Genomic DNA, 21,460 nt, shown 5'->3' with positions numbered 1-21,460 from the left:
GTCCAGGGAGGCAGTGCTAGGAAGTCCACTATGGGGATATAGTGAAATAGCCTTGTATGTGTTCACCCGAGTTCCTCTGAACATCAACATTTACAAGATTCTCGCCTTTTAAAAAAGATTCTGCTGTTCTATTCTTATAACCAAAGTGAGTAGCCTCACACTTCCTTCCATTACGACCCTTCTGCTATCTTGTTACTCACTTAACCTGTCTATATCTCTTTGCAGCCTCTCTGTGTCCTCCCCACAGCTTATTTTTCCACCTGGTTTTGTATCATCAGCAAATTTAGATACATTACTCTATCTCTTCATCTAAGTCATTAATATAGATTGTAGATAGCTGAGGCCCCATCACTGATCCTTGTGGCACTCCACTATTCACGGCCTGCTAACTCGAAAATTCCTACTCTTCATTTCCTGTCCATTAACTATCCATGCTACTATTTCACCACCAACTCCATGAGCCCTTATCTTGTGTATTATGATTTTGTGTGGCACCTTATCAAATGCCTTTTGGAAATCTAGAAATACTACATCTACTGGCTCCCCTTTATCTACCCTACCAGTTACATTCTCAACAAAACTTGGATAAATTTGTCGAATGGGATTTTCCCATAAATGAATGCCTGATAAAGGCACAGCCACCGATGGTGGAGAGATTAAACACTGAGACATTCTCATCGCCAAGCGGATGGTGCATAGGATGGGATGGGAGAGGGGTGGGGGGAGGGGAGGAGTTAGAGGATGGTGGGGGGAGAGGGTGGGGTGAGGGAGAGGGCAGGGTGAGGGAGAGGATAATAGAGGGAGGAGAGGTGATAAAGAAATGGAGGGAAGGGAATGGGAGTGGGCATTTGAAGGGGAGGGAAAGGTTAGGGGCGGGGGAAGGAGGGAGAGCTGAGGGAGAGGGAAGGAAGGGGTGGGAGAGGGGAAGGGAGGTGGAAGAAGGGAAAGGAAGGGGAGGGATGACATGGAAGGGAGGAGGTGAGGGGGTAGGGAGGGATAGGGATGGGTGTGGATTAAGAGAGAGGATGAGGGAGGGGAGGGACTGGAATATTGCTTCTTAGAACAATATGTTGCGAAACCTACCAGGGAATGGACTATTTTAGACCTGGTAGTGTGTAATGAGACAGAATTAATTAATAACCTCACAGTAAAAGATCCTCTAGGTAAGAGTGATCATAGCATGGTTGAATTTCACATTCAGTTTGAGGGTGAGAAATATTCATCTGAAACAAGGGCATTAAACTTAAATGAAGGCAATTACAAGGGTATGAAGACAGAGTTGGTTACAATGGTCTGGGAAAATAGGTTAAAAGGTAAGACAGTAGAGAAACTGCGACAGACATTTAAGAAGATATTCTATAACTCTCAAGAAAGATATATTCCATTGAGAAATAAAGATCCTATGAGAAGGATGCCCCATCTGTGGCTAACTAAGGATGAAATCAAACTGAAAGAAAAAACATACAACGCTTCAACGATTAGCAATAGGCCAGAGGATTGGAAAAGTTTTAGAAACAACAAAAGGATTGACTAAAAGAATAATAAAGAGAGAGAAATAGGAATATCACATCACAGAATCACAGAATCACAGTGCAGAAGAGGCCTTTTGGCCCATCGAGTCTGCACCGACATGTGAGAAACATCTGACCTACCTACCTAATCCCATTTACCAGCACTTGGCCCATAGCCTTGAATGTTATGACGTGCCAAGTGCTCATCCAGGTACTTTTTAAAGGATGTGAGGCAACCCGCCTCCACCACCCTCCCAGGCAACGCATTCCAGACCGTCACCAACCTCTGGGTAAAAAGGTTTTTCCTCACATCCCCCCTAAACCTCCTGCCCCTCACCTTGAACTTATGTCCTCTTGTGACTGACCCTTCAACTAAGGGGAACAGCTGCTCCCTATCCACCCTGTCCATGCCCCTCATAATCTTGTACACCTCGATCAGGTTGCCCCTCAGTCTTCTCTGCTCCGACGAAAACAACCCAAGTCTATCCAACCTCTCTTCATAACTTAAATGTTTCATCCCAGGCAACATCCTGGTGAATCTCCTCTGCACCCCCTCCAGTGCAATCACATCCTTCCTATAATGTGGCGACCAGAACTGCACACAGTACTCCAGCTGTGGCCTCACCAAGGTTCCATACAACCCCAGCGTGACCTCCCTACTGTATGAGATAAAAATAGCAAGAAATATAAAACCAGGCAGCAAAAGCTTCTACAAGTATTTAAACAGGAAAAGAGTAGCTAAAGTGAAGGAGGATGAGGGAGGGAGGGAGGGAGGGGTCAAGTAGGCAGGAGTGAGGCAGTGGGGGGGAAGCAATAGAAAACCATAACCTGATGTTTAGCTTTGTTTTATTCTGAAAAGTAATTAGTAACTAGTATAACTATTACTAACTAATAACATTTTCATATCCTGAGACCCATAAAAGGGTCTGTAGATCTTTAACTCTGCTTTAGCCTTTAGAAAGTTCCAGATTTCCTGCTGTAAACCTGGCTAATTCTTTGTAAATGGGAAAGGCAGTGGGTGATAGTGGACTGGATCTTCCTATACACAGTGGGACTGAGCGGACTCCTCCTGTTCCTGAGGATTAGCCGGGGAGACAGAATATTATTGATGGCAATTCCGGGAATGCTGCAACGACAGTCAGGAGAAGGAATCCTGAATGTCAACAATAAGATCTCCAGCAATATCCCAGTGTCTTCATTGAGTCTCTCTCTTGAATTTGAATCCGGCTGCACCAGCACTGACACCCTTGGGTCTTTGTTTAAAATGTGTGTTTTTGTATCTTGCTCTGTATGAGTTGCTCTGGTGTCTTATCCACCCACCTCACTTCAGTCTAATCAGGTCAGAGCACAGGCGGGGCTCCCCTCCCCCACCTCCCCTTTACAATGGCAGCTGCCGTGGTACAAACCCTCTGTGCAGTTTGTCTCATTACAGGGGGGGTCACCGCTCTCCAGCAACAAGCATGGGATGTCAGAGTTCCAACACCACAAACTGACTCTCCATCCACACACCCTGAGAGTCCCTGCAATAGGCAGATAGACCCTGCTCACCATCCTGACTTGGAAATATATCACCGTTCCTTCACTGTCACTGGGTCAAAATCCTGGAACTCCCTCCCTAACAGCACTGTGGGTGTACCTACACCACATGGACTGCAGCGGCTCAAGAAGGCAGCTCACCACCACCTTCTCAAAGGCAAATAGGGATGGGCAATAAATGCTGGCCCAGCCAGCGATGCCCACATCCCAAGAAATAATTTTTAAAATTTCCAACTTCTAAATAATAGTTCTTGAGTTGAGTGTAATTCAGCAAAACCAGAATTATTTAAAATGTAAACCAGATTAATGGACACCAGGTCTAAAATCCTTTGGGCTCTGGTAGATGTACTTTTTCTCTCAGGACAAACCCAGAGTACATGAAGTTTCTTAACCCTCTTCCTCCTGAACGTCCGCTCGTCAAGGAGCCTGGTAGGGGCGGCAGTTTATGAAAGGAACTCTCCGTGCCGCACTGTACTCACACGGGATGTGAGGGTGGAGCTGACAGCAGTGTTTGGGGTCATGTCAATGCTGAATCTGGAGGAGTGCACAATGCCTTCATCTTACCACACATCCCCTACACAATCTACATCCTTGGGTACGAGAGACGACAGATCACAGGAGCCAGTCACAGGGAATGAGGTCATACTGGCAGTCTGGCTCTGACACACTGACACTTTGATGTGAACACTCTGATGCCCTGACCCCCTGGCATGGTGGTACAATGGGTGAAGACAAATCACTCTTTCAATCTGGTTCTTTCTCTCTCCAGATTTTTTCCCAATTTTCTAACTCTGGGACGATTTGTTCTCTTCTGGTATTTGACTGGTTTAATTTTAAAATACCTTCCTGTCGGTTGACAGGGAAATGTCACAGTGATTTTTGGGGTAACTTGGAAAAACTAAATTCTGAAAATGACTAAATTGTAAGAGTTGGAACAAAGAGGTAAACTGCAACTTGCAAAAGGCAAACTTAGTGTCTGATTTTAGGGAATTGGTCACAAAGAGAGAGAGAATCACATGGAACAGACACTATGGTTAAATAATGATGAAGAGAGTTGGATGGTGCTGCATTGGGAAACATGATGGGCCGAATGGCCTCCTTCTGTGCCATTAAGATTCTGTGATTCTGTGATGATGAAGAGAATTGGGTGGTGTTGCATTAGGAGATCTCTCAATGTGTGAAATTGGTCTTAGTAAAACTAAAAACCTTCCATCACCTGAAAATCTCCTTTCCTTCATTGCAACTACAGAGTGAATAACCCAATATACCAAACTTTTGTCAAAACACCTTATTTACTTTCTCAAAACCCCTCATAATTTGGAACACCTCTATCAAATCTCCTCTTAACCTTCTCTGCTCTAGGAGGACAATCCCAGATTCTCCACAAAGCCAAAGTCCCTCATCCCTGGTCCTATTCTGGGAAATCTTCACAATGTCTCCAAACCCTTGACATCCTTCCTAAAGTCTGGTCCCCAGGATTGAACACGATCCTCCAGCTAAGGCCGACCCCAGCTTTTTATCCAGCTTTAGAATAACTTCCTTGTTTTATAGTCCTTGCTTCTGTTCATAAATCTGAAATCCTGTACGTTTTTAAAAAACAGGCTTCTCAAACACATCCTGCAACTATTACTAAACGTGAACACACCTCCAACACTCAGGAACTCAATATTAACACATGACATTACATAACTGGGATTTAACACAAAATCCTTACAGGTGATGTTGATCATTCAACTGAATTTAATTCACTAAAAAGATCCCATCAACCCCCTTTACAACTGTAATGATTCCTTAACTGAGGTTGATCTCCTCAATCACAAAGTTTATCCTGTAACTGTCCAGTCATCAGTGAACATCCCCACTTCTGACCTTACGATGGAAGGAAGGTCATTGATGAAGCAGCTGAAGATGGTTGGGCCGAGGACACTACCCTGAGGAACTCCTGTAGTGATGTCCTGGAGCTGAGATGACTGACCTCCAACAACCACAACCATCTCCCTTTGTGCTAGGTATGACTCCAACCAGTGGAGAGTTTTCCCCCTGGTTCCCATTGACTCCAGTTTTGCTAGGGCTGCTTGATGCTACATTTGGTCAAATGCTGCCTTGATGTCAAGGGCAGTCACTCTCACCTCACTTTTTCATTCCTTTAACTACCTTACATCCCTCGATAAGAATCACTTCACAGACCCTGTCCCTCATGTTCCCTGATCATTGCTCGAGGTGTCTCTGTCCAGAGCCAGTACAGAGCAGGTCACAGCCCCTGTGACCGGTAACTGCTGTTTGGCCCTATCCAGTTATTGGACATGTTTAGTGTTGAGTTCACTCTGAGAAATTTCCTCTGATTGACAGACATTCTGCTGAAGTTACACCAAAAGAGAGAACGAAAGAGTCAAGGAAATCTCACCTAGAAAGTGGAGCAGGAGTTTATTGCATGTTAACAATTTATCGACAGTTACACACAGATTATCAAAAATAGAAGGAAGTTTAACCAGAGAGACAAAGTTTGTGATTCTAGTAAGAAAGGTGTATCTGACCAAACTGCAGGTGTTAAATAAAACCTGTTTTTAAATTCCCAGTGGACACTGGCAGTAAAGACTCAAACTCTTCTGCCTTTGAGTCAGTTTGAATTCATTTTCCATCTCCGGCTGTGTTTCAGTCTGAGGGCTCAGTGACAGAGAGCTCGCAATCGCAGAGTCTAACTAAGGTCCAGATCCTGGGAGAGAGGTCTGTAAATCGGCACAACCTTCACCATCTCCTCCTGTCCTCATGAATGACTGGACTCCCGACCCATTACAGCTTGTGGGGGAGTTACAGACACCAGGGCCCGGTGACAACCAGGACCCAGTGACACACAGGACCCAGTGACACCCAGGGCCCGGTGACACCCAGGACCCAGTGACACCCAGGGCCCAGTGACACCCAGGATCCAGTGACACCCAGGACCCAGTGACACCCAGGGCCCAGTGACACCCAGGATCCAGTGACACCCAGGACCCAGTGACACCCAGGGCCCGGTGACACCCAGGGCCCGGTGACACCCAGGGCCCGGTGACACCCAGGACCCAGTGACACCCAGGGCCCGGTGTGCTGGGACACAATTTGGAACTAAGAGCCTTTTCCTAGCTACCGTTTCCATCTGTTCTATTTGCTGTTGAAAAGGTTAAAACTATCCAGCAGGAGCTGTGGACTAACTGAGGCTGCTACACACTGAAAATCATTGCTTCATTTCAAAGCTGCATTGTTGCCTTTATTAACTCCAGAGGGGCCACTGTCTGATACTGATACTCAGGCTGGGGCAGTGGGGAGGGAAAAGGGGGTTCATCTGGGAGGGGAGAGGCTGACACTAGTGTCTCCTAATCTGGGATACCCATGCCCTCCCAGCCCCTCTATCTGCTCCCATTACTCTCCCTGTGCCCCCCTCATCCCCCCAAACCTCATTACCCTTTGTTTTATTCATTTACAGGATGTGGGTGTCACTGGCTAGACCAGTATTTATTGCCCATCCCAAATCGCCCTTGAGAAGGTGGTGGTGAGCTGCCTTCTTGAGCCGCTGCAGTCCCTGTGGTGTAGGTACACCCACAGTGCTGTTAGGGAGGGAGTTCCTGGATCTTGACCCAGCGACAGTGAAGGAACACGATCTGTAACCAACCCCACCCCAACAACCCCCTGCCCCCCTCATCTCCCCAGCCCTCCTTACCCCTGCAACCCCTCATTCCCCCCCCACCCTTCCTTACCCCCAAGCCCCCCTCACTCCCTCCCCCTAACCCTACTTACCCTCCCTAGCCCCGGGAGTATAAGGGTCTGGTATATACAGGGTTAATGGGGGACTGCCCACATAGTGAAGTAATAAGGCACATGAGCCAGAGCTAGGGTCAGTGTAGTGTTGGCCAGAGATGTGTTAAGACCCAGACTAGGAGATAGTTCCTTGCCTGTACCCATGACTGTATATCTGTATATAGTTACAGGTAGTTAATAGAGACTTTGCTGTTAACAGACAGGAGACTGTGGGCGGAATTTTACACCGACACATTTTACGGTCGTACCAAAGTCAATGTATTTTTGAATGGCTTGTCGCATTTTAAAGCTCTACCCGCCCCACCCCACACCCGCCCCCATCCCCACCCCCACCTCCACGCCCACCCCCACCCCCACCCCCGCCCCATCCTGCCCCGCCCCCACCCCACCCTGCCCCACCCCGCCCCCGCCCCCGCCCCACCCTGCTCAGCCCCCCACCCCACCCTGCCCCGCCCCGCCCCAACCCCACCCCCACCCCGCCCCATACTGCCCCGCCCCCACCCCACCCTGCCCCACCCCCGCCCCACCCCCGCCCCACCCCTGCCCCACCCCCACCCCTGCCCCACCCTGCCCCACCCCCACCCCCGCCCCATCCTGCCCCGCCCCCACCCCTGCCCCACCCCCGCCCCACCCTTGCCCCACCCTCGTCCCACCCCCACCCCCGCCCCCGCCCCCACCCCCACCCCCGCCCCCGCCCCCGCCCCCACCCCCACTATGACTGGGCCATAGTTTCCCAATGGGGTTAGGCTGACTTTTGAATTCTTGGGGTGTTCGCAAAGCAGCTTTGATATTGAAGGTCGGGTCGGATGGAAGTGTCTCTCTGAGCAGATGTGCATCCATTTATTTCTTGCTCCTGTGCTCCAATTCGCTATATTCCTGTCTGTCCAATTTTTGAATTCCCTGGAACCAAAAGTGAAGGAAGTTCAAAATCCTGGAATTACAGATCCCTCAATAAACAACCAATCAGGTTTTGGGAATGTCACAGAATTTTCTCTCCCTCTTAAACTGGAGGCCCCACTCGATCTAGGATTCAGCTCCTTGGGATTTACGCCCACCCCCATCTCCCATCTCCCACTCCCCACCCCCCACCACCATCTCCTAACTCCCATCTCCCACTCCCCACCCCCCACCACCATCTCCTAACTCCCATCTTCCACTCCCCACCCCCCACCACCATCTCCTAACTCCCATCTCCTAACCTTAACCTAAAAACCAACCTCACCCCTCATACACTTCGAGTGGGGCTGATTGTTGAGAATTGGCTGCATTTCCCTCTCCGTAACTAAACAACACATTGGGTGAGAGGACTTTCACTGTCCATCTGACTGAGCACCCACAACCAGGGAGAGCACAATCTGAGCCTGGGATCTTGTTGCTCTCCTGGGCTCAGTACCACACCCAGTGGTACATTTCCTCACCACCCATTGGGAGAAGATTTGGACTCTCCATTGAAACTTAGTTGTGGTTGGACAGAGTTCAGAGATCCACATCAAGACAGGGTTCCCAATCCAGAGTGTTCACTTACTGTGTAAACAGGATTAGCTTCATCATTCAGGACCAGGGCTTGCCGATCAGAAGCTGTAGAAAAACATACAACTTTCATCAATCAGATAGAAAAACTTGAATTTCTCCACAGCCAATATCCACCTCAGGACATCCCAAAGCACCTCCCAGCCAATGGAAACCCTGCTTCAAAGTGCAGTCACTGCTGAAATGTCGGAAATACATCAGCTAATTTACACACAGCAAACTCGCACAGACAGCAATGTGATAATGATAGTCCAACTGACACCACACAACAGTGCAGCGCTCCCTCAGTACTGACCCTCCGACAGTGCAGTGCTCCCTAAGTACTGACCCTCTGACAGTGCAGCACTCCCTCATTACTGACCCTCTGACAGTGCAGTGCTCCCTCAGTACTGACCCTCTGACAGTGCAGCACTCCCTCAGTACTGACCCTCTGACAGTGCAGCACTCCCTCATTACTGACCCTCTGACAGTGCAGTGCTCCCTCAGTACTGACCCTCTGACAGTGCAGCACTCCCTCAGTACTGACCCTCTGACAGTGCAGCACTCCCTTAGTACTGACCCTCTGACAATGCGGCACTCCCTCAGTACTGACCCTCTGAGAGTGCAGCACTCCCTCAGTACTGACCCTCTGACAGTGCAGCACTCCCTCAGTACTGACCATCTGACAGTGCAGTGCTCCCTCAGTACTGACCATCTGACAGTGCAGTGCTCCCTCAGTACTGACCCTCTGACAGTACAGCACTCCCTCAGTACTGACCCTCCGACAGTGCAGCACTCCCTCAGTACTGACCCTCTGACAGAGCAGCACTCCCTCAGTACTGACCCTCCGACAGTGCAGCACTCCCTCAGTACTGACCCTCCGACAGTGCAGCACTCCCTCAGTACTGACCCTCTGACAGTGCAGCACTCCCTCAGTACTGACCCTCTGACAGTGCAGCACTCCCTCAGTACTGACCCTCTGACAGTGCAGCACTCCCTCAGTACTGACCCTCTGACAGTGCAGCACTCCCTCATTACTGACCCTCTGACAGTGCAGTGCTCCCTCAGTACTGACCCTCCGACAGTGCAGCACTCCCTCAGTACTGACCCTCTGACAGTGCAGCACTCCCTCAGTACTGACCATCTGACAGTGCAGCACTCCCTCAGTACTGACCCTCTGACAGTGCAGCACTCCCTCAGTACTGACCCTCTGACAGTGCAGCACTCCCTCAGTACTGACCATCTGACAGTGCAGCACTCCCTCAGTACTGACCCTCTGACAGAGTCAGCCCTGTTTCCTGGTTAGTTTTTTGCCCTTGTGAGCATTTTGCCACCAAAGGGGCTCACTCCCCTTCCATCCCATGGAGGGTTTCCCCCTCCATCCCCATGGAGTTGGTGCCCCAGGGAGGGATGGGGACTCTATGATGAGGAGCCCTCCAGGTCCCCGGCCTACCTGAGCAGTGCCCACTTCCTGGCTGGGAGGGGGCTGCATGGAGAATCCCACCTGCCCCCAGCTGGATGGTGCCACATGGACTGTCAAATCCAAACTGGGAGTGACCCTGGGGTGAAGAAGCCTTTCATACCTCGGTGAATCTTGACTCTGGCAGGAGTGGAAATGCTGTAAACAGCCACAGCAATGAGAACGATAGCAATCAGATCTCCAACCACAATCCCCACAATCGACCCTGAGTCAAAATCCACACAGTTCTGGCAATCTGCAACCAGAGACACAAACAAACATATGGTCAAAACCATGGGTCAAACCACAGGTCACACAAGGGGTCAGAAATCAAAACAACGTCCAGTGAGAAAGAAACTTCATCAGCACAAACTGGAATCTAAAGGTCTTTCTCTTTATCTTCCTTCCCTCCTCTCCTGAAGGTGCTGACTCTCACAGGGGTACAGGTCCCCCTCCTCTCCTGAAGGTGCTGACTCTCACTGGGGTACAGGTCCCCTCCTCTCCTGAAGGTGCTGACTCTCACAGGGGTACAGGGTCCCCTCCTCTCCTGAAGGTGCTGACTCTCACTGGGGTATAGGGTCCCCCTCCTCTCCTGAAGGTGCTGACTCTCTCTGGGGTACAGGGTCCCCTCCTCTCCTGAAGGTGCTGACTCTCACTGGGGAACAGGGTCCCCTCCTCTCCTGAAGGTGCTGACTCTCACTGGGGTATAGGGTCCCCCTCCTCTCCTGAAGGTGCTGACTCTCTCTGGGGTACAGGGTCCCCCTCCTCTCCTGAAGGTGCTGACTCTCACTGGGGTACAGGTCCCCCTCCTCTCCTGAAGGTGCTGACTCTCACTGGGGTACAGGTCCCCCTCCTCTCCTGAAGGTGCTGAATCTCACTGGGGTACAGGGTCCCCCTCCTCTCCTGAAGGTGCTGAATCTCACTGGGGTACAGGGTCCCCCTCCTCTCCTGAAGGTGCTGAATCTCACTGGGGTACAGGGTCCCCTCCTCTCCTGAAGGTGCTGACTCTCACTGGGGTATAGGGTCCCCCTCCTCTCCTGAAGGTGCTGACTCTCACTGGGGTACAGGTCCCCCTCCTCTCCTGAAGGTGCTGACTCTCACTGGTATGGGGTCCCCTCCTCTCCTGAAGGTGCTGACTCTCACTGGGGTACAGGTCCCCCTCCTCTCCTGAAGGTGCTGACTCTCACTGGGGTACAGGTCCCCCTCCTCTCCTGAAGGTGCTGACTCTCACAGGGGTATAGGTCCCCCTCCTATCCTGAAGGTGCTGACTCTCACTGGGGTACAGGTCCCTCTCTCCTGTTGGAGAGGGTTTAGGCATAGAGAGGGTACCAGATAATGACACATCAACCACCAGCTGTTGGATAGCAAAGGGGAAATTGGGCATCTTGTTTAACAATGAGCAGCTTATCCGAATCTGAACAATAATTAGCTCAACTGCTGGTGATAAGAAATGGCAAGTAATTGAATAGCACATTCACAGAGGCTGCATGTGGAGGATGGGCTGAATGGCCTCTTCCTGTGTTGAATGAGTCTGTGAAATATTCCTTGCACAAATGAGGAAAGACCCTGTATTACCTACTTTTAATGAAGATGATTGCTTGTTGAGAATCATACATGCAGCTATATTCCCCGATGAATTTCTCCACGAGTTTCGATATTTTCAATGGGCTTTCCCTCAGTTCCGACTCTCCAGCTTTGCGGATTTTTGCATTACCTTCGACACATTGAAGTTCAATCCAGCTCCCGACAGATCTTAATGCTGAGAAAGACAGGCTTGCATTTATATAGCAACTTTCACATCCTCAGGAGATGCCAAAATGCTTTACAGCCAATCGACTATTTTGTGACATCACAGCTGCTCACTTACATTCTTATGGCTTTGGAGGTCAGGGGTCATCCCCTCAGCTCCCTATCAAACCCCTACCCCACCCCCAAACCTCACCCCTCCCCAAAACACTCCCCCACACACACATCCCTACCTGCCCTCCCCCACATGCACACCCCTCCAGCATCCTTGCACCTGCCCCCCACCTTCCCAAAAGACCCCCACCCCTCCAAAAAACCCTCCCCCATCCCTATCCATCTCCTCCCCAAAATCCTCCCCCACCCCCAATCACTCCCCATTCTCTCCCACACGTCCCAGGCCAATACCCCACACACTTCACCCCTCTCCACCCTCCCCCACCCTTCGATGCTGACATCCCTCTCACAAGAATCTACTGAAATATTTGTGGTCCTCGTTCCTCACAGAATTATAAACATGTGGATTTTTCCAAAGGTTTCACGTGGTTCACTGACAGTGATACAGAAAAGACACTTACTGATTTCTGCATCTGTGGCTCCTGTAAACAGAAAAAAAGAAAATTTGTCAGTGAGAGAGTCAGATTGTCAGAGCGACTATCAAAGTGTCAGAGCGGGGTTCATATTGTCAGAGCGAGAGTCACATTGTCAGAGTGAGAGTCACAGGGTCGGATCGAGAGTCACATTGTCAGAGCGAGAGTCACATTGACAGAGCGAGAGTCACATTGACAGAGCAAGAGTCACATTGACAGAGCGAGAGTCACAGGGCCAGAGCGAGAGTCACATTGACAGAGCGAGAGTCACAGGGTCAGAGCGAGAGTCACATTGTCAGAGTGAGAGTCACAGGGTCGGATCGAGAGTCACATTGTCAGAGCGAGAGTCACATTGACAGAGCGAGAGTCACATTGACAGAGCAAGAGTCACATTGACAGAGCGAGAGTCACAGGGCCAGAGCGAGAGTCACATTGTCAGAGCGAGAGTCACATTGTCAGAGCGAGAGTCACATTGTCAGAGTGAGAGTCACATTGACAGAGCGAGAGTCACAGGGTCAGAGCGAGAGTCACATTGTCAGATCGAGATTCACATTGTCAGAGTGAGAGTCACATTGTCAGAGCAAGAGTCACATTGACAGAGCGAGAGTCACAGGGTCAGAGCGAGAGTCACATTGTCAGAGCGAGAGTCACAGGGTCAGAGCGAGAGTCACAGGGTCAGAGTGAGAGTCACATTGTCAGAGCGAGAGTCACATTGTCAGAGCGAGAGTCACATTGTCAGAGCGAGAGTCACAGGGTCAGAGCGAGAGTCACATTGTCAGAGCGAGAGTCACAGGGTCAGAGCGAGAGTCACAGGGTCAGAGTGAGAGTCACATTGTCAGAGTGAGAGTCACAGGGACAGAGTGAGAGTCACAGGGTCAGAGTGAGAGTCACAGGGTCAGAGTGAGAGTCACATTGTCAGAGTGAGAGTCACATTGTCAGAGTGAGAGTCACAGGGTCAGAGTGAGAGTCACATTGTCAGAGCGAGAGTCACAGGTTCAGAGCGAGAGTCACATTGTCAGAGTGAGAGTCACATTGTCAGAGCGAGAGTCACAGGGTCAGAGCGAGAGTCACATTGTCAGAGTGAGAGTCACATTGTCAGAGCGAGAGTCACATTGTCAGAGCGAGAGTCACATTGTCAGAGCGAGAGTCACAGGGTCAGAGCGAGATTCGCAGGGTCAGAGTGAGAGTCACATTGTCAGAGCGAGAGTCACATTGTCAGAGCGAGAGTCACATTGTCAGAGCGAGAGTCACATTGTCAGAGCGAGAGTCACAGGGTCAGAGCGAGATTCGCAGGGTCAGAGTGAGAGTCACATTGTCAGAGTGAGAGTCACATTGTCAGAGCGAGAGTCACATTGTCAGAGCGAGAGTCACATTGTCAGAGCGAGAGTCACAGGGTCAGAGCGAGAGTCACATTGTCAGAGCGAGAGTCACATTGTCAGAGTGAGAGTCACATTGTCAGAGCGAGAGTCACAGGGTCAGAGCGAGAGTCACAGGGTCAGAGCGAGAGTTACAGGGTCAGAGTGAGAGTCACATTGTCAGAGCGAGAGTCACATTGTCAGAGTGAGAGTCACAGGGTCAGAGTGAGAGTCACATTGTCAGAGCGAGATTCACAGGGTCAGAGTGAGAGTCACAGGGTCAGAGCGAGAGTTACAGGGTCAGAGTGAGAGTCACAGGGTCAGAGTGAGAGTCACATTGTCAGAGCGAGATTCACATCGTCAGAGCGAGAGTCACAGGGTCAGAGTGAGAGTCACAGGGTCAGAGCGAGAGTCACAGGGTCAGAGTGAGAGTCACAGGGTCAGAGTGAGAGTCACAGGGTCAGAGCGAGAGTCACAGGGTCAGAGTGAGAGTCACAGGGTCAGAGCGAGAGTCACAGGGTCAGAGTGAGAGTCACAGGGTCAGAGTGAGAGTCACAGGGTCAGAGTGAGAGTCACATTGTCAGAGCGAGAATCACGTGGTCAGAGTGAGAGTCACAGGGTCAGAGTGAGAGTTACAGGGTCAGAGTGAGAGTCACAGGGTCAGAGTGAGAGTCACAGGGTCAGAGCGAGAGTCACAGGGACAGAGTGAGAGTCACAGAGTCAGAGTGAGAGTCACAGGGTCAGAGCGAGAGTCACAGGGTCAGAGCGAGAGTCACAGGGTCAGAGTGAGAGTCACAGGGTCAGAGCGAGAGTCACAGGGTCAGAGTGAGAGTCACAGGGACAGAGTGAGAGTTATAGGGTCAGAGTGAGAGTCACAGGGTCAGAGCGAGAGTCACAGGGTCAGAGTGAGAGTCACATTGTCAGAGTGAGAGTCACAGGGTCAGAGTGAGATTCACATCGTCAGAGCGAGAGTCACAGTGTCAGAGTGAGAGTCACAGGGTCAGAGCGAGAGTCACAGGGTCAGAGTGAGAGTCACATTGTCAGAGTGAGAGTCACAGGGTCAGAGTGAGATTCACATCGTCAGAGCGAGAGTCACAGGGTCAGAGCGAGAGTCACAGGGTCAGAGTGAGAGTCACAGGGACAGAGCGAGAGTCACAGGGTCAGAGTGAGAGTCACAGGGTCAGAGCGAGATTCACAGGGTCAGAGTGAGAGTCACAGGGTCAGAGTGAGAGTCACAGGGTCAGAGCGAGAGTCACAGGGTCAGAGCGAGAGTCACAGGGTCAGAGCGAGAGTTACAGGGTCAGAGTGAGAGTCACAGGGACAGAGTGAGAGTCACAGGGACAGAGTGAGAGTCACATTGTCAGAGCGAGAGTCACAGGGTCAGAGCGAGAGTCACAGAGTCAGAATGAGAGTCACAGGGACAGAGTGAGAGTCACAGGGTCAGAGTGAGTGGATTCACTGTGTTAGCAATCCTGGGTGAATAATTTGTCCTTCACTCAACCTCATACCCAGGTCCAGTTATAGCATGAATTTGAGTAAATTGTGAAGGATAAAATCTGGAATAATTCACACAATAGTTAGAAACAGTGATGAGGGCTCTGTAATCTGAGAGGTGATGAGATGTTGTGATGGAGCAACCTGTTGGTAAAATGAGTTGGAAGAGAGATTCAGCTCTGAAAATGTTGTATCATTAAGGAAATGGAGGATGTTAGTGACTGCAGTTGCAGACAGTGGTTCCTCCTCCTAATCCACTGTAAGGGCTTTGCCTAAAATTGTCTGGAGTCTAGCACTTATTGGCCAGGCCCCAAGGCAAACTCTTTAAATCATAAATCCCATTGACAGAGGATCCAGGTTGCCTGAGATGGATAAAGACTGAATTTCGACTGGGGAGGAGTAATGCAGTGTCTGTGCTGGCAATTTATGCTTTATAGTTGCAGGGAGGCAGCCAAGAGTTAGGTTTGATTAAAATCATAGAACCACAGAATAGTTACAGAACAGGAGGCCATTCAGCCTGTCATGTCTGTGCTGGCTCTCTGCAAGCGCAATTCAGCCAATTCCATTCCCCTTCCTTTTCCCAATAACCCCTGCAAATCGTTTGTCTTCAAATATTTATCCAGTTCTCTTTTGAAAGTCATAACTGAACCTGTCTCCCCCACACTCTCAGACAGTGCATTCCAGACCCTAACCACTCGATTGACCCTGTCTCCCCCACACTCTCAGACAGTGCGTTCCAGATCCTAACCACTCGATTGACCCTCCCTACCCCACACTCTCAGACAGTGCATTCCAGACCCTAACCACTCGATTGACCCTGTCTCCCCCACACTCTCAGACAGTGCGTTCCAGATCCTAACCACTCGATTGACCCTCCCTACCCCACACTCTCAGACAGTGCATTCCAGACCCTAACCACTCGATTGACCCTGTCTCCCCCACACTCTCAGACAGTGCATTCCAGACCCTAACCACTCGATTGACCCTGTCTCCCCCACACTCTCAGACAGTGCATTCCAGACCCTAACCACTCGATTGACACTGTCTCCCCCACACTCTCAGACAGTGCATTCCAGACCCTAACCACTCGATTGACCCTCCCTACCCCACACTCTCAGACAGTGCATTCCAGACCCTAACCACTCGATTGACCCTGTCTCCCCCACACTCTCAGACAGTGCGTTCCAGATCCTAACCACTCGATTGACCCTCCCTACCCCACACTCTCAGACAGTGCGTTCCAGATCCTAACCACTCGATTGACCCTCCCTACCCCACACTCTCAGACAGTGCATTCCAGACCCTAACCACTCGATTGACCCTCCCTACCCCACACTCTCAGACAGTGCATTCCAGACCCTAACCACTCGATTGACCCTGTCTCCCCCACACTCTCAGACGGTGCGTTCCAGACCCTAACCACTCGATTGACCCTCCCTACCCCACACTCTCAGACAGTGCATTCCAGACCCTAACCACTCGATTGACCCTGTCTCCCCCACACACTCAGACAGTGCGTTCCAGATCCTAACCACTCGATTGACCCTCCCTACCCCACACTCTCAGACAGTGCGTTCCAGATCCTAACCACTCGATTGACCCTCCCTACCCCACACTCTCAGACAGTGCGTTCCAGATCCTAACCACTCGATTGACCCTCCCTACCCCACACTCTCAGACAGTGCGTTCCAGATCCTAACCACTCGATTGACCCTCCCTACCCCACACTCTCAGACAGTGCATTCCAGACCCTAACCACTCAACTGACCCTCCCTACCCCACACTCTCAGACAGTGCATTCCAGACCCTAACCACTCGATTGACCCTCCCTACCCCACACTCTCAGACAGTGCATTCCAGACCCTAACCACTCGTTGTGTAAAAATGATTTCCTCATGTCCCCATTGCTTCTTTAGCCAATCACGTTAAACCTGTGTCCCTCTGATTCTCTCCTTCTGCCAATGGAAACAGTTTCTCTTGATCTACTCTGTCCAGACTACTCATGATTTTGAATACCTCTATCAAATCTCTTCTCAAAGATCTCTTCTCTAAGGAAAATATTCACAGCTTTGACAATCCACCCACGTAACTGAAGTCCCTCATCCCTGGAACCATTCTTGTAAATATTCCTTTCACTCTTTCCAACATCCTTCCTAAATGTGTTGCCCAGAATTGTATACAATACTCCAATTGAATCTGAATCAATGTTTTATAAAGGTTCATCATAATCATCTATACCTGTTTATAAAGCCCAGGATCCTTTAAGCATTATAAAGACTCAGTATGAAAAGTAAAATATATTTCACTCTAGTATGGACTGGTTAAGCCACGTGGCTGCCTTCCTGAGCCGCTATGACTCTCTGTGACTCAGTGCTGACCATAATCGCAACACAACCAACATAATCAGGCATTTTCCCTTAATTTTAAAAAGAGAAAATTCAAGCTACAGTCTCTTTTACTGATTACTGAACACAAAACATCTTGTTAGTCCTATTACTCTGTGAGACAGACTGAAGTCACAAAAAGTTATAAGAACAGAAGAGGTTCAATGGGTGATTTTGTTCAAAATTTAACATTGATTTTCAGGACCAACTTGGACTGAATATTTGAAATAGAACATTGGAATCACAGACAGGCCCTAACTGGGGAAAGGTGACAGAGAATACTATGTAAACAATTGGATTTTTACAACAATCTGAGAGTTTCACACTTTTACTAAAACTAACTTTTTATTACCAGGTTTTTAAAACTGAATTCAAATTCTCAAACAGTAGAATTTTAACTCATTTCTGGATTATCTGCAGTCACTTCGCAGGAACACGTACCAAATTGTTCTAAACTGCCTCTATTGTGTGTGTTAGACTTTGTGTTAGCGACTGTCACATAGGCTGATATGTAACCTCCCTTATATACATTGTACAATAACCTCCCTTATATACATTGTACAATAACCTCCCTTATATACACTGTACAATAACCTCCCTTATATACATTGTACAATAACCTCCCTTATATACATTGTACAATAACCTCCCTTATATACACTGTACAATAACCTCCCTTATATACATTGTACAATAACCTCCCTTATATACATTGTACAATAACCTCCCTTATATACACTGTACAATAACCTCCCTTATATACACTGTACATTAACCTCCCTTATATACATTGTACAATAACCTCCCTTATATACACTGTACAATAACCTCCCTTATATACATTGTACAATAACCTCCCTTATATACACTGTACAATAACCTCCCTTATATACATTGTACAATAACCTCCCTTATATACACTGTACATTAACCTCCCTTATTTACACTGTACAATAACCTCCCTTATATACACTGTACAATAACCTCCCTTATATACATTGTACAATAACCTCCCTTATATACACTGTACAATAACCTCCCTTATATACATTGTACAATAACCTCCCTTATATACACTGTACAATAACCTCCCTTATATACACTGTACAATAACCTCCCTTATATACATTGTACAATAACCTCCCTTATATACACTGTACAATCCTGCTCTTCCTGCCCTACTTTAACAGGTGTTGCATTGTCATAAGAGCAATAGAACTAGGAGCTGAAGTAGGCCACTCAGCCCTTCAAGCCTGCTCCACCATTCAACTCTGTATTCCCATCTACCCCCGATAACCATTGAAATGTAATTGGAATGAATTGCCAGAATTGTTTGGTACAAAAAATCATAATTACCAAGGTATTAGAGAAAAAAGGTACAAAATTTCTCCATGAGGTTCCTGTCCAATCATTTAGCCATTTATTTGTGAATTGTACATCCTGACCTGGGTAAGAATCTTCTAGAACAGAGGAGTCCGACAGTCAGTGCGAGCAGGAGACAGAATGAGGTTAATCAAGGAGAGAGAAAGATCTCGCTAAAATACGTTCCACAATCTCCAGATGACCCAAAGCGTTTTACAGATAATGAAGTATTGTTGAAATGTAGCCGTTGTTGAAATGTAGAAAGTTTCAGTTTAATGCAATCATTAAATAATATTTAAATGAAACAAAACACTTCAAATTCGGAAAGAATCTGATTGAAGGCAGATTAATCGCTCCTCAGCGAGAATGGGCACTCCATCAACAACAGGATTAACCCTTTCCATCCTGGATCTCCTGCCAATAACGAGCCTAATTTCTCTGAAGGCGAGTTAAGGGAGCTCGCTCAGTGACTGCTTCACAAGGTGAAGGTGGAGTTTAGAAGCTGATGCTCGATGACTTTATCACAATCGCTGATGAACTTCTCTTATCAGCAACCCCGCTGATAGAATCTGACAGTCACTGCCTCTCTTTGAGCAGAGCAACTTAATGGAATTAAGAATTTATTCAGTACAAGCAAATTGTCGATTGCATTGAAAAGTTAGACGCTACTGAGAGATTTGTAATCCTGTGCACGTTCTTTCATAACTACAGGACATCTCAAAGTGCTTTACAACCAATGTAGTTAAAATGAAGTCTAATCACTGCTGTGATGTAGGAAACAGTGACTGCACACAGCAAACTCCCACAAACAGCAATGTGATAATGACCAGATTATCTGTTTTAGTGATGTTGTTTGACCAGGGCACTGGGGAGAACGCCTCTGCTTTACCTCAGTGCCCTGGTATCCGAGAGGGCAGATAGACTTAGCATCTCATCCATAAACTGGCACCTCCAGGAGTGCAGCACTCCCTTGGTACTGCACTGGAATGTCACTCAAGGCCTGCAGTAGGCCTTAAACACACAAACTCTGACCCAGAGGCCAGTCTTTATTGAAATGTATGTTTTACTTTTCTTTTGCAATTAGTGGCTTGTTCACTGCTTATCTTCCAAAACAGGGGATAATGAGATTAACACGGCAGCAACAGTGGGGGACAGGGGGAAAGTGTCACTGAATTCAGTCTAAGCACCAATAGCTTGAGTGTCCTTTTAAAAAACTTGAATGGTTCTTACCCTAATGTGTTATTATCAAGAGAGCGTTAACATGGGCATGTGAAGACACACACCCGCTCATGAGGGATGTGAGGACTATTTACAATAGTGAGTAGGAATGCTGAATATGAGGCAATATCGTGTGAAATACAGATAGGGAAGATCTGTATTTCACACAATAGGGAGAGGGTGGGAAGGAAGATAGGGAGAACTTTAAGGTCTCAGGACAGAACAGGTTAGATTAGGTGATGGAGCAGTGAGATTTTAACAGCGCGGATGCAGGGTGAAGGCAGAGCAATGAAAGGGGTGGTTGGAGTTGAGGAAGACAGAGAGTGCGGAGAAGCAGAGGGAGAATGTGTTTGTACAACACACTCTGCATCAGATGGTATAATATTAGTGTAAATCACATGCTACAGTACCAGTGCTGCAGCCTAATATTTAACAGTGTGAGTAATGTTTTCCAGTATCAGTACAGAGTCAGCAATGTGTTATGCTATCAGTGCCACATCGATAGAGTATTCCGGTATCAGTGGCAGTTTTACGCTGAGGTTGAGGCTCTGCCTCCAGCTCGCTCTGTGTTACCAGGTGCTCAGGAGGGCAATGCTTAGGGTCCCTCTGCCCTGAATTCCCTGGGCGCACCCCCACCCTCAGCTCACCCTCACCTCAGGGCAGACGTAGGTTGTACACTGTCAGAGGTAACAATCTATAACTGGCCTGTCAGAAGTGGTATACTCATTTTCATTGTTTATTTTTGGCAATTGGGGTTTGACGGTTACACCAAGTCTGAGTGGGGATGTGATGTTTCAGCAGAGACAGGCAGAATCTCAATATCTGATAAGAACATCACCTCCCACACACTCAGTCACCTCTCACGCTCACACAGCACCATCACCTTCTTCCTCTCCCAGCTGTGGGCATTCACTCATTGCCCTTTCATGTTTGTCTCTCGCCAGTGTGAGAACACAGAGCAGATATTACTCAGTCTGGGCTAAGTCTATACAGAGTCTTCATGCTGGGGAAGGAATGCTTCACGGGCAGAACCTCACCATTCAGAAAGATCCCAGCCTGCTTTCTAATTGGATAAAAGCAAAATACTGCAGATGCTGGAAATTTGAAATGAAATCAGAAAATGCTGAAAAAACTCAGCAGCTCTGGCCGAATCGGTGGAGAGAGAAACAGTGAATGTTTCGAGTCCGTATGACCCTCCTTCAGAGCTTTCTAATTGGGTTTGGTTATGCAATGTAGTGTGATGTATTATCTTGGGTGTTGGATTGTTAATGAGTTCATTCTAATAGTTTAATATGCTAATCAGTACATCATCACAGGAAGTGATGCAACATCACATGATTTGGTCTCTTGTATAGCTTTGAGGAAGATGTAGGCCGGAGAATAATTTGTATTCCAATAAAACTCCTGTTTTATCTACCTTTACGGACTCATTAAGTATTTTGTATTAGTCTAACAATACCAAGAATATTATACTCAAGAGCCAGTTACAGACAATTCTAATCGG

General features: G+C 48.4%; 1 protein-coding gene across 3 annotated transcripts in view; it reads right to left on the bottom strand.

Moving 5' to 3' along the window:
• LOC144691117 (T-cell surface glycoprotein CD3 delta chain-like) overlaps positions 1-21,460 on the bottom strand; it is a 78,714-nt gene that overhangs the window by 20,045 nt on the left and 37,209 nt on the right. For 2 of the 3 annotated variants that reach the window (XM_078559194.1, XM_078559190.1), the window contains 5 exons: positions 12,132-12,152; positions 11,390-11,569; positions 9,935-10,066; positions 8,368-8,420; positions 7,538-7,742 (listed from right to left, as the gene is read on the bottom strand). The exons of the other annotated variant lie outside the window; for it this stretch is intronic. In XM_078559194.1, the coding sequence (XP_078415320.1) occupies positions 7,683-7,742; positions 8,368-8,420; positions 9,935-10,066; positions 11,390-11,569; positions 12,132-12,152 (446 nt within the window). In that variant the 3' untranslated portion in view covers positions 7,538-7,682. Of the gene's footprint in view, positions 1-7,537; positions 7,743-8,367; positions 8,421-9,934; positions 10,067-11,389; positions 11,570-12,131; positions 12,153-21,460 lie in introns of those variants that run through there. 3 annotated transcript variants of the gene reach the window in all.

The sequence above is a fragment of the Cetorhinus maximus genome, chromosome 2 (genome assembly GCF_964194155.1).
Source record: "Cetorhinus maximus chromosome 2, sCetMax3.hap1.1, whole genome shotgun sequence".
NCBI classification, from domain to species: Eukaryota; Metazoa; Chordata; class Chondrichthyes; order Lamniformes; family Cetorhinidae; genus Cetorhinus; species Cetorhinus maximus.
This window is presented reverse-complemented; position numbering and strand designations above follow the sequence as displayed.